At 39.6% G+C, this 12,911-nt stretch overlaps 3 protein-coding genes across 3 annotated transcripts in view; all 3 read left to right on the plus strand.

Moving 5' to 3' along the window:
* The window catches only part of si:ch211-167j9.5 (tyrosine kinase receptor Cad96Ca), an 11,403-nt gene extending 9,272 nt beyond the window's left edge, over window positions 1-2,131 (plus strand). Inside the window, exons 11-12 of the mRNA XM_035680239.1 lie at window positions 445-544; window positions 1,640-2,131. Of these exons, the coding sequence (XP_035536132.1) occupies window positions 445-544; window positions 1,640-1,753 (214 nt within the window). The 3' untranslated portion in view covers window positions 1,754-2,131. The remainder of the gene's footprint in view (window positions 1-444; window positions 545-1,639) is intronic.
* A 919-nt stretch (window positions 2,132-3,050) lies between these two features.
* On the plus strand, window positions 3,051-4,512 carry tmem97 (transmembrane protein 97). Its single transcript, XM_035680175.1, has 3 exons — window positions 3,051-3,164; window positions 3,268-3,412; window positions 4,068-4,512. Exons 1-3 carry the CDS (start codon window positions 3,051-3,053, stop codon window positions 4,331-4,333), a joined length of 525 nt encoding a protein of 174 aa, XP_035536068.1. The 3' UTR covers window positions 4,334-4,512.
* Window positions 4,513-8,314: 3,802 nt separating this feature from the next.
* ulk2 (unc-51 like autophagy activating kinase 2) overlaps window positions 8,315-12,911 on the plus strand; it is a 35,510-nt gene continuing 30,913 nt past the window's right edge. Inside the window, exon 1 of the mRNA XM_035679565.1 lies at window positions 8,315-9,468. Within this exon, the coding sequence (XP_035535458.1) occupies window positions 9,379-9,468 (90 nt within the window). The 5' untranslated portion in view covers window positions 8,315-9,378. The remainder of the gene's footprint in view (window positions 9,469-12,911) is intronic.

The raw sequence follows: 12,911 nt of genomic DNA on the forward strand, positions 1-12,911 counted from the left end.
AACCCTAATGTCAGGATATAGTGAAAATTTCAGCAAATATGACAAAAAGTTATTTTTATAAAAGTTACTGACTGGAGCTTTAACATAATTAAGAACAGGTATAAACAGTGATACACATAAGAGCAACATGTACACAGTGTTTAAACTTGGTAAGATACAAAGAAAAGAAAGAAATATTTGACTGCTCAGATTCAACGGCAAACAGCACACACCTGTGTGAGCTGGATAGTCATGCGAAAGCAGGAAGTCACGTCCAATCAGCCACCTTCAGTAATCAGCACAGTGGCGACCACGAGCAAAGCTGCCCTGAGTGGGGATCAAACCATAAGGCTTTGCCCAGCACTCACACAAAAAGTGTTTCCCACTGTGTATTTCTGCTGGGTGGAAACACCTTTTGTACCAATCATAAGATGACGAATCCCTTGAAATGTCTAAACCCCACAGACTTCATATCATGCAAGATTGCTGGCTGGAGCCGTACACTCTGAGGCCCTCGTTCACAGACGTTGTCCGCATGCTGGAGAACGTCATTGAAAACGATGCAGTAAGGAACAGCTTGCTTTACATGACTCATTATTGATATTTTAAAGGTTATGTTATTAAATCATCATCTTTTCCATGCTTTCCTTGTTGTAATTTGTGAGAATCTTAATGTGACCTTCATGGTCCCAAAAACAGTCTTAGGCTACTTTAGGTTAGCATGTGAAGGCATATTACTTCACATACTTGTCATATTATACACTTAGTGGCTACTTTACTTACAATGCAATAGAACAGCTCTGCCATAAATTCTTACTTTACAAAGTTTATAATGTTATGTTTTGGATGACATTGTTTCATCCATATAATGTAGTCCAGAACAACAGAATCACCAACTGTGACCTCAAGGCTCAAAAGTATAATCTAATTAACACATCTAGGACAGTGTAGCAAAAGATGCAAAGAACATTATAGGCAACATGAAAGTGGCCTTTATGGCAGAACAGTTGGATTACATTAGACTGTACAGTTGTACCTAATAAAGCTGCTACTGAGTTTATGTATTACAACATATTTTCAGAGATGCCAAGACATTATTCTGTGGTTTTAGTGCAATTTGTTTATTATTTTTAAACTATGCTCGTTCATCTCAAAAGCTCACTAAATTAATTTTTAAACTAAAAACTAATTAATTTAATGATCTGTTAGGGCCATATTTTAAACTAAGGGACAGGCTTAAGTTTAATGAATAAAGCCATGTATTTTAAAAAAATGTATGAAGATTTAAAAATAAAACAATGTATTCATTTCTAATGCCACCTTTAGATATTTCTGTTGAATGCTTTACTAATCTGCTTTCCACTATTGATATATAAGATTGTTTGTGATTTAAATCAGCAGATATTTCTGCCACCTCTTAAAGTTTCCATGCCACCCTCTGGACACCCCATGAATATTTCTCTAGATCCACCCCTGCAAACAGTGTGGTTGAGGTTTCTGTAGGCGGAACACCTTTATGTTTATTGTTTGGCTATTAAAATGTACTTGTAAATGTCAGACACAGGGAGAAACCAACCAAACAACTTTTTGTTGGCCAAACATTTATGAATATGTCCTTGATGTCGTTGAACATAAACTTTTTTGTCCTCTTTTTTTGCAGGATTATGTGGATGTTGAGAGTCCGCAGCTTTTGGTGAAAGATGAGGCTGAATATCATGAAGCTAAATGTCTACGAGTAGCCAGCATAACCTTGGACGATCAAAGTCCCATCTAAATAAATATACCAAGACTCCGGATCAAGCAGTATTCTGAAAATGTATGTGTATTTAAAACAATACACAACTTTTTGCGTGACAATTATCTGTATTGGGGCAGCCTTTCAAATGCTGTTTCCAATACAGCAACTGAAAGATGATGACACAAACAACTCAACAGGGAGAAAAAGTAAATAAAACAAGTAGCATAATGTTACTTGTATGGTTAAAAAATATGTATTCATATTTTCTTGTTTGGCATTGTAAATTAATCATGTTCAGTGTTTCTACTTTAACTTTGATTTTCTTCATTTTTTAAATCAATTTTGATAACTTAATTAAAACACAAATGTTATATATGATGTGCATTATTATAATATATATTGTTACAAAATAAAAAGCAGCACAAAAACTCTGTACATGTTTGCTTTCTAAAATACATTTCTTGTGTTTACTTATTTATTATTAAAGGACAGGTGAACTTCATACCATTCATACCTTGCAAAATAAAAGAAAAAAGAAAAGACCCCATCTAGAGCCAGTGTTTGGTTTGTCCATCCTGGCCTACTGTAGAATCATGGTGGTTCAAAATGGCAGACTCCATGGAAAAGGCAGGTCCCTCTGTAGATAAAAACAGCTCATTCTAAGGTAATGAAAACTATTTTTATTATTATTTTCAGCTGATTATACACTAATTAAAACATACCTATGAAGATTATATTCTATTTCTGACAGTAGAGCCTAAATGTTACATACTGGACCTTTAAAAAATGTTTTTATTACTTTTCTTTTATATTCTAAATCTATTTTTTATTACTGATTTTCATTCATACCATTTTTATCATTTATTATTTTTCCTCAAAACTTTAGTAAACCAACAACCTATAGAACATGTTTTTAGTGATGTATTATCAGCAGAACAAAAATGACAGTTCAAGATTATCTAAAAATGTATGCATACTAACAAGTACATAAACATAAAAACTGAGTTAGAAAAAGAAATATTACAAAAAAGGTTGTACAACGATTGGAGTTTCGATCATATAGTATGAGAAAAAAACATGTTTATGGACAATTCCGACCCTTTCGAGGAGCTCCTGAAGCAGCCTGTCCAAACATGGCGTGGGATGAATGATGCCATCATCAGGAACGCCCACATGTCCCTCCGTCAGCCAATGGGATCCATCCTGGGAACACGCGTCCCCTCTTTATTTCAGAAATAACGTCTGATAGAGCGTGTAGGGAGCGAGAGGACAGCGCTTCTGAGTGAACTGGGTCGCTTCCTGTCTGTCGTGTGCACTGTATAAGCTCCAGATAATGGCTATCCGTGTATTAGAAATCATCTTTTTCTTCTATTTTGCGTCTCACATTCCTATCACGTTATTTATTGACTTGCAAGCCCTGCTGCCTCAACATGTGTATCCTCAGCCGGTAAGTGTCAGTACCAGGAGAGGATAGAAGCAACGGTACAATACAACTTATACATGTTCCAATCACTTGTTTTGTGGCTGTAATTGACTTGAATTTCCCCCAGATGAGAGATTTTGTGAAGTGGTATGCAGAGGAGTTCAAAGACCCTTTGATGATGGATCCTCCAGACTGGTTCAGGTCTTTCATTTTCTGCGAGGCCTTGTTTCAGCTGCCTTTCTTTCCAGTCGCAGCTTATGCTTTCCTAAAAGGTCAGTCAGCACAAAACATTCTCGTGTGGAATCTGTTTCTGACAGTCTTGTGCCAGACTGCGCTTACAAACCTGTCTGTTAAAAGCTGCGTTGCTCATTAACGCAGTAAACACGCGCATTAACTTGATTAAATAGCCTTTTTGTCATTTTTACGACCTATAATTGAATACGGCATTCATTTTTCAATCTAAGTAGATAACGTATCCACATTAAGAGGCCTATTGTTTTGCTCATTGGCTTACATCTACGTCTACGTCTATTCGAAGACTGTGTGGAAATTCTTATTTTATTCTGTGACAGCCTCTTGGTGAACAGAGTTAGAGGTGTGGGACTATAGTATGTATCTATTCTTAGGAGCTCTTTAAATATCATATTTTTAAAAGTACTTTCACGCTTAAACGAGCCCGCATTTAAATAATTAGTTTTTTTTATGGAGTTTGGCGTGCGGCTTATCAGAAGCCTGACCTCTTTTGGATTTTTGCTGTCATAGCACTAGAGACCCAGTGAAGTTGTGATGCATGGGGAAGATAAACAAAAGACAGTTTATATAGGTATAAATAACATTGTCATTTTAATAGGCTCTTTTCATGTATTTGCTTTGGGTTTGTTAGTCATTCTGCAGTCTTTTGATCACTGTGTCTTTCCTGTCTCTCAGGTGGCTGTAAGTGGATCAGGACTCCTGCCATTGTGTATTCCGCACATGTGGCCACCACACTAGTCCCGATCCTAAGTCGCATCCTCTTCTACCAGTTTCCTATGGAACCCCACCCAGGTCCCCAGACCCCACAGGAGCGTTGGCTGCTGGTCTCCATATATGTTCCGTACCTGCTGGTGCCTTTGCTGCTGCTGTTCACCATGCTGCTGTCCCCCACATACAACTCCACCTCAAACACATCAGCCAAAGCCAAGAAGAAGAACTGACTCAGACTACAGCTATCTAATTAACTCTGATTTTAGGAGATACTTTTATACATTTCTGAATTTGAGGGCTGAGTGAGACTGCTTCGTACTATTGTTTCAGGACACTGACATTGTTAAACCAGCCAGAATGAGCACTTTTATGTTATTCTTTAAAGTAAACACTTGTTTGCTGAACATGTTTTTTTTTCTTCTCATTTTTTTAAATACTTGAGGGACTTATTTAAAACTTTCTTGATGGAATACAGCAATAATGAGGAAAGAGAGAGGAAATTACATGCATCCCTAGCTGGACTCAAACCGGGGACATTGCAGTTACATGCAGTACGTCAGTGTCTTTAACCCCTAGGCCACCATGATGCCCCTATTGTATACATTTTGATTTTAGAAAACACAGTTGTGAATAGTAGCATCAATAATGGCCAGTGCTGGAAGTACTCAAGTACTGTACTAAACTACAATTTATACTTAAATACAAAGAGGCACTTGTACTTAACTTGAGTATTTTCTCTACTATATACTTCTAGTCCACTACATCGATTTTGCAGATTTAGATAAATGACACAAAAAACAAGCATTATATAAAGTATATAAGTATTCACATCGCAAGAAGCTACTAAAAGTAAAGTTCTGCACTGTGGTATTACTAAATATAAGCCATATTAATATTAGCATCATTTTGAATGAATATTTTCTGCGTTCTTTAGTCCTCTGACAGTGAAGTGAATATCTTTGGGTTGTGGATAAAACAAGACATTTGAGGGCTTTGGGAAACAAAGTTCAACGAAGATGAGGGAGAACAACTTGATGTTCTGACAACAACCTGATCCTGAGTGTGAATGAAACAAAAGAACATATTGTTCACGCTGTTGAAAACAAGCTGAAATGGTCTGCTAATACACATCCTCAGTAATTCAGAGGTCACAGTCACTGCACTGTGTACACTTTAAAAGTCTGAGAAAGGTTAAGCTGTCACTGGGGGTTTTCCCAAGGTTCTACAGAATAAACGTAGGCGCACACAGGCCATATAAGTAAGTAAATAAGTGCAGGGCAGTATAGAAACTGCAGTGCATTGGAAAGCATTATAGGTCATAATTAAAAAAAGTACTCCAGCAGTTTAATATGTGGAGAGACTTTGAAATACACATTAAACAAAAGAAAAGTCAAAGCAAGGCTGAGACAACCTATTTAAGTCACTAATATGGGTCAAGCTCCAAGAACACTAGATCCTGCATTTCCCATAATGCAACTCAATAGCTTATCGATTTAGACGCACCCTGCTGGGTAAAAATTCATCTCTTCAAAAGTCCATGAACCCAGTCTTTCTGTTCAGTCCAAGTCCAGATAATAACCCCAGTGATTTTATCAGGGTGATTTTCTCAGACTTGAAGTTGGTGGAGGACCTCTTTATGTACACCCAGCACTACACTGGTTCACCACACCTCCACCAATCCTACATACCTATCACAACATGTAGTGTGAAAAAAGAATTTACACACACCACTGCACCGGGGCCACTCACAGCTTTTGTTCACCTGCCTTGGGATTATGAACTGCCTTCACACTCACCTAACTGTCATTTGCACATTATTATTGCTTCTTTTTGCTGTTATTTCTCCTCTCTATATACTGTACAATGCACTGAGGTAGCAGTTACTAGTACCCCTGGACTATTTAATACCATCCAATACAGCAGTTCTGCAATAAATCCTATCTTTGCTAAGCTTATGAAACAAAAATAGCTTTTGATATTTACTCTTTAGAATCAGTGTGAATTTGCAAAACACCCAGATTTCACATAATTTCACTATAGTGCTGGAAACGTGTGCTACATGTCAGTAAAAGCTTAAAAACCACAGTTCATCAGTTCATTGGCTCTCTCATACTGTCACTCGTATGACAGTGTCAAGTCCACTTTAGAAACAACTAGTGACTATATTTAGGCTACACTTTTGGCTACACTTCTTTTAAACAAAATCACAAAAATAAGTTTAACAATTATTTGACATGTTAAATATCAGATTTGCACTGGATCAAAGCAAATTTTTACTCCACAGCCATTTGTGTATTAGACCATATTAAATCATTGGTTGGGGTTACTCATTTTATCCCATAGGAATAGATTATACAAAGAGATCTGAAATACCTCAGCTTTTGTTCTAGAGGTGTTTTCCTGGAAAATAAAAAAATAAGTTTTAATTATTTAAAGACACAGTATAGGTCAGTCTGGCAACTGGTCACATTTCATCCTGTTACAGTGTATTTTAACAAGCCACTGACCAGCCCTGCTGCTGACAGCTCCTCTGATCTCCTAGGGCTGTCAGGGATTGTTATCAGTGCCAACTCGTAAGGGACTAAAGCCTGGGTCCCCAATGTATGGAGGGCCCCATAGAGAGGAGAGATGACAGAGAAAAATTACGGATTTGGTGGCTGCTCATCTGACCTTTTTCTGCAGATCAGACCAGCAGCACACACTATTTCAAGCACTAGCAGAGGAAAAAATACTGGTGCAGCTGTGGATGGTGCTAAAAAGTTTTTTTCTTCAACAGCTGAAATAGCCGGGAATAACTGGTCAAAATATATGTCTGCTTCCTTCACCACCCAATGATTAAAATCCACATTTACTAGTTGATTGATGAGGGTTTAGGTTAATGAGATACCTCAGAGCAAGAAAATATTTGCAGTAGAAAATATGCAAGAAGAAAATCTTACAGATTAATAAATTTAAGCAACAATTGTTTCAGAGAAGATTATAAAAAAGGTGTAACATCTATATATTCCCCGAAGTAAGATATTTTACAGACACCAGTATCAATACCAAGCCCTTAAAAGTAATCAATATGTTGTGAACTTAGCCTACTGTAATCAGCCTGTAAAATACCCATCATAATACATTTTAATTGTAAAGGTTTATAAATCACATAAATCATTCCAAAATTCTGGGCACATAACCTCAGAGTCCTCAATCAGATGTGTATATCTATGTAGCCTTTCATGTGTCTCCCAGTTTTCCAGGAGGCTTGAAGACAAAAGTCTAGTTGTGTTTACGGCCACTAGAGGGTGTCAGATCTAAACAGTTACAGTAAGCAATAGACCTCAATGCCATACAACCTGTTTTTATCATATATGGTCTGTTTTGACAGGGAAAGTCAATTTCCCTGGTCCCCTTAAACTGTGTCAATGTCTGTCAGGCTATTTTTAGACCAATACCTGTATAATCATTTTACGTCTCAATATTAATGAAACACATCATATGGGCACGTTGACAGCAATATCCTCCTCTTTCACCCCAGTTGTCTTTGTTGCAAAAGAAAAACAATGTAATCATAATGTAGCCAAAGTAGAGCTTTGATTGGGCCCAAAACATCGGGTTCGACCCGACCCGAGCCTGAAAGAATTCTGTGTGACACGAACCCAAATTCATCTAAAATAAGTATTCTAAATAGTTTATTAATAGCTAAAGTAAACTATATAGTGCATATAATACAATACATTCCTCATTCTTAAAATAAATAAATAACAAATTCATTCATTACAATCACATGCATTATAAATCAAATATTAAATCTTATTCTGTCAAAGCCTGACCCGAACCCGACCTATGACAGCAGCTTTGGTAAGACCCTGACCCGAACCAGGCGGGTTGGGGCGAATCGGGTTCTGGCAGAAAATCAGAGCTCTACGCCGAAGTCACTCAAACTTGACTCATTTCTAATGCTTTGAACCTCCGGGATCCCAAAAAGACCCTTTGTACACGTGTGTACTCATTCTTCAAATACCTTTGAGCGTCTAAAAAGGGAATATAAATATAAATAATGTTACTAAGGCAATATAAATAACCAGGTTAGTTCATATATAGCAAAAAACCACGACTTTTTTCCAACGAGTCTTCGGAGCCTCAGTAGACGGACTAACCCTCGCAGCGGAAGGAAAGGTCTAAAGCTGGCCTCGGCGGAAGGATAGCATATAAATACGTAACACGGCAGTTGCAGCCAGTATTGTCCAAGTCAACAGCGCAGCGAGAGGACCTGCTGTCTGTTGTGATGTGACAGAGCTGTACACTGATTAAAACTGTACAGTTAATATCAGCTGGTGAACGTACAGCAGCTTAACGGGAACCTAAATGTAACTGAGGGCGACAGTTGCTCCCAGTGCTAACGTTAGCTGCCCTGTCAGACTTGACGACGAAGGAAACCACGAAGTCTTGTATGTCACACGGATGAAATTAATGTCCACTGAGGAGACGTCTGTGTTTGTCAAGCGGAAAGAAACGTGTCTTGTCGAAGAGGACAGACAGCAAGGACTAACGCCTCCAGACGAACAGCAGCTCTGTTGACATTTGTGTTGCATCCTTTCTATGCTAACATTGACTGTGGACTAGCTCGCTGGTGTGTGCTAGCCGTATAGGCTGCTAGAGCGCGTATGTTGTAGACAGGAGCGGGTTAAATTATTCAGTATCACCAAACACGGTAACGTTATTTCCATTTTCTCGTTAGCATGTTTGCAGAGAGCCTCTGTGGGCAGCAGCTATGACGCTAGGTGCAGCCACAGGGTTATGTCACTGTCGGGCTAACAGATAGCTCGGTGTCTACAGCTGCTGCCAATCCTTTGCATGGTCATGTCCAGCGGGGTTGGCATCATGTAGACTGTCCCACTGAACAGGTTAGGTGACCGGGGACACGCATTGTGTTTAGTGAGCCTTCCTTGGAGAGTAATGCAAAGCTGGATTGCAGCTATCCAACTGGGTCAAAGACTGACAGCTGGCACTGATACAGTTTAGCTCAGGATTGTTGCTAGCCATGCTCAGAGCCGTCTGTTCTGTGTGATATTGCAAACATCTCAACCTACTTACAGGGCATGTGAGTGCACCATGTCCTGACTGCATCTCTTATTTATGCAAGAAGGCACATCAGAGCAGCCTGTCATGAAATAAATCCGCAGTGGCAAGAAGCAGCATCAGTAGGACTGAGTGGATCATTTGCTCCAGGAGTATTTTCTGAATAAGAGAGCAACATTCAAGGCATCAGCTGGACCATCAGCCCATCGCAATGGAGGCTGTGGGAGATTTTGAGTACAGCAGAAAAGACCTGGTTGGACATGGAGCCTTTGCTGTGGTGTTCAAAGGAAGGCACAGGAAGGTAAATAAACGCCTGCAGTGTTTTCTTTCTCCCTCTTCTCTTGCAGGAAAATCTGGGTCAGTGATTGGCAGTGCACAATGCAGTTCTGCAGCAGCATATGTGGGCTGTCACCTTTTTTTTTAGGATGCTAATTTTGCACTGTTTTAGGACTAAACATGCAGGTCTGTCTGATGTACTGTACAGTCATGCTGTGACAGGTGATTTCAGTGTTATTTCATCAGCCTGATGGTAGGTGTACGTGTATTTCTGCCGTTTGGTTCATTCATGAAACGCATGAGTCAGGCAGCAGTGAATGACTTGCTGACGTACTGAGGCAGGAGGGAGGACGGGGTGCAGTGTTTTTCCTTCTGCCTTTTTAAGGATACATGCCTCCCTTATGTAAGAGCTGAACAAGGTTCATTCATAGCTGAAGCACAGAGAGCTGTTGGATTATTAAGGTAATGCTCAGTGCTCAGTTAACCCATTACATCTGACTGGGGTGTGGTTTTCTGTCCCAGAAGGACACAGGAACAGTCGGTTTGTTTGTGTACATGTGACAGAGATGCAGGAGGTGACATCACGTTGCCCCCGTTGCTACTGTTTTGAAACAGATGGTCCTGAATTCCTTAATGAAAGCTACATTAGAGCCTCCCACAGTCCCTGCTGGAGCCACCCATAACTGTCCCTCAGCCTGGAAACTGAGCTGCATGTAGGCCTGCAAACAATCACACATGCATCACTAGAAGCTGTGCACATCCGCTCACATGCCTCCCAGTCCTGTTAAAAGAGCCCTGTCATGTGATCCGTGTATTTACTGTTTAAGTCCTATCGTCTCCATGCCGTTTAGCCTATTTATAGGATTATTTCCACCTGGAGGAACAGGAAGGTTAGAGCGGCCTGCATGCAACTGACGTGGTGATTGCTTCATTGCTTAGTGTTAGATGTTGCGTATGGGCTCCTGTTAAACTGTAAAAATCAGTCATGAAATGATGTAAAAGGCTCGTCAGAGATGAGGCAGGACACTCAGCTAATTGGGTTAGCAACTGTGTTTTTGACGACGTTAGGTAATTACATCATACACATTCAACATGTCCAAAAGATGCAAAATTCATTAAGATGTAACTTTATGCCTGAATTCACCCTGAAAAGCCCTTTTCACAGATTATTGCAACAGCTTGACCCTCTGCAACTCTGCAAACATATAAAACTTTACAACTTTCACATAGACAAGTTGCAACATGGCACAGCAGCAGCAGCCAGTGTCAGCAGTCTGTCTCAGTGTATTCAGTATGAATAATCAAACATGTAAAATGATATACAATAGGGCTGCAACTTCACTGTCTGTTAATTATATTCTTGATTAATCAATCCATCATTTAGTCAATAAAACGTCCTCAGAGTCCTCATGAAAGACTGCTTCTTTTGTACAGTCCAAAGATATGCATTTACAATGATGACTGTGAATGAGCTGATATTATGGTAAACTCTTCCCTCCAACCATGTTGAGTGCTACCCACTAAATTAGAAGCACTTAAATGTGTTAGTACTACTTACTAGTTGTTAAGATGAAGAATGGTTTATTAAGTGAAAAAAGGCCATAATGAAAGCGCTGGAAGTGGAATCAGATTGAAATGTATCAACTGATGTATGGAGGAATATCTTGGGATACATTCATACCTTCTGTTAAGGCCACACATAGGTTATTACATTAGTCAAAAGTTAAACTTGTAAGGCTTTTTTTCAGATGCGTCATCTGTGTGTGTTGAATGTCAGCATATTTCAACATTTTTGAGGACAAAAAATGACAATTTCTTTAACTGGCCCAATAAGATATTGGTATTTTGGTTCTATTCTAGTATGTTGGTCTTCCACTGTCTATTGTAACGTCTTTGGCCAGCGTCTGGTTGCACTGTTGTTAATCTCCTTGCTCACACCTCTGTAATCGCAGTGATTCATAAACGAGATCATGTATTATTTTGGAAAATGACAGCGTAGTTCCGTCTTTGCAGCGGAGAACTGCTGACTCTGCTCTGCCTAACTCTCCATTATGTGCTGCACTACTGAGCCATTAGTTCAGTTTGATAGAACGTCCCTCCCCCTCGCCTGCACCTTCTCACCCCTCCAGCCTTACGTGATGGGCCAGCGGGGTCACATTTTTTTATTTCTCTATGGGTGTAGTGTCGGCAGCTCAGTCACACTTGGCTGGGCAGGCCGTCATTGAGCTGGAGATGGATGTGGCTCAGTTGGCAGTGTATTGTGCAGGCACGCACACACACACAGACTCATGTCACTCACATGCAGTCTCCAGCTTGTGTGCTGGTTTCTATGCCAGGCTCTAGGCGTCCCGCAGAACAAGAACATCTCCTTTTAACCTAGATTCATTTGGAAAGCGAGTATTTTTATTCACAGAATTCCTTCCTTAGCTTCCTGTTTGTCCATACTGTCTGTGTGTTTTTCTCAAGGGCACAGAAACGCTCTCTCTGGGGTTTATTTCTGCGTCCTCAGTTTGGTGTTTGCATGTCAGTGCATATCCTGAGAGTCTTTGAGCTCACGTGATCTCTCAAATTATTTTTATACCTGCTTCAGGAGCTCATCTGGAAACATAATCTCAGCCCGGAGAAAAGAAATAGGTCCCTCTCCTCTCATGTAGCTTTTAGTGTAAGTAGGCTGGCTCCGGTTCTAGCTGTCATCTGAGTGCCTCGTCATTCAGGGTGTCATTCAGCGCAATAGGCTGGCCTAGCTGTCAGAAACCTAAGTGACCTGGTGTTATTGGGACGGATAAAATGTCCTCCGTCCTTCTAGCCAGCTCTCACACAGTGATGCTGACAATGTAATTTAGGCCAGCAGGCTTGGCTTTTAGCACACACACATATATTGTGTGTTTAATGTCACGTTTAAAAAACAAATGTAAGTGCCACTGCAGTAGGAATGGGTAAAAAGGTTCAAATCCAGCATCATGATAAATAATGTCTATTTTTCCAGGTTGGTCTTAATAGACCAGAATACAGTAGAGTCAGTAGATATGCAATGACTGAGGCGAGACAGACTGCATTCATGGTATGATTCAGTGCTCACCAGCGACAGTGGTTTAAACTGGCTGAAACAATAAGTCAATAAATTGATTAGTTGATCGAAAGAAAATTCAGTGATATGGTAGATGAAATCATATTCTGATTATTTTGACAGATTGCTTTGTTATGATGTTATGATTGATGATTAGTGTGAACGATCATTTTTGCATCACAATTTTCATCTTCATGATGGTGTGACGTTTGCTGCGGTCTGTACCAAACCAACATTTTCTTACATCTGACATGTAAGAAGTACAGTCATTTATTATAGTGCTGTTTTGTCGGTTTTTACCTTGCATTTAGATATTGCAATTCCACTAATATTTCTGTCAATTATCCCTAAATTAGTTTTCAAGCAAAAATACCAAACTTTCTATGATGGTAAACCCTTGG

Source organism: Morone saxatilis, unplaced genomic scaffold (assembly GCF_004916995.1).
Source record: "Morone saxatilis isolate NCDOM2014 unplaced genomic scaffold, NCSU_SB_2.0 Contig8, whole genome shotgun sequence".
Taxonomy (NCBI): Eukaryota; Metazoa; Chordata; class Actinopteri; family Moronidae; genus Morone; species Morone saxatilis.

Excerpts from the sequence above, each read along its gene's own strand:
- tmem97 (XM_035680175.1), top strand. The coding sequence starts at position 3,051 with ATGGCTATCCGTGTATTAGAAATCATCTTTTTCTTCTATTTTGCGTCT. Across the intron at positions 3,165-3,267 it reads AACATGTGTATCCTCAGCCG|ATGAGAGATTTTGTGAAGTG; the intron begins GTAAGTGTCAGT and ends AATTTCCCCCAG. Across the intron at positions 3,413-4,067 it reads AGCTTATGCTTTCCTAAAAG|GTGGCTGTAAGTGGATCAGG; the intron begins GTCAGTCAGCAC and ends CCTGTCTCTCAG.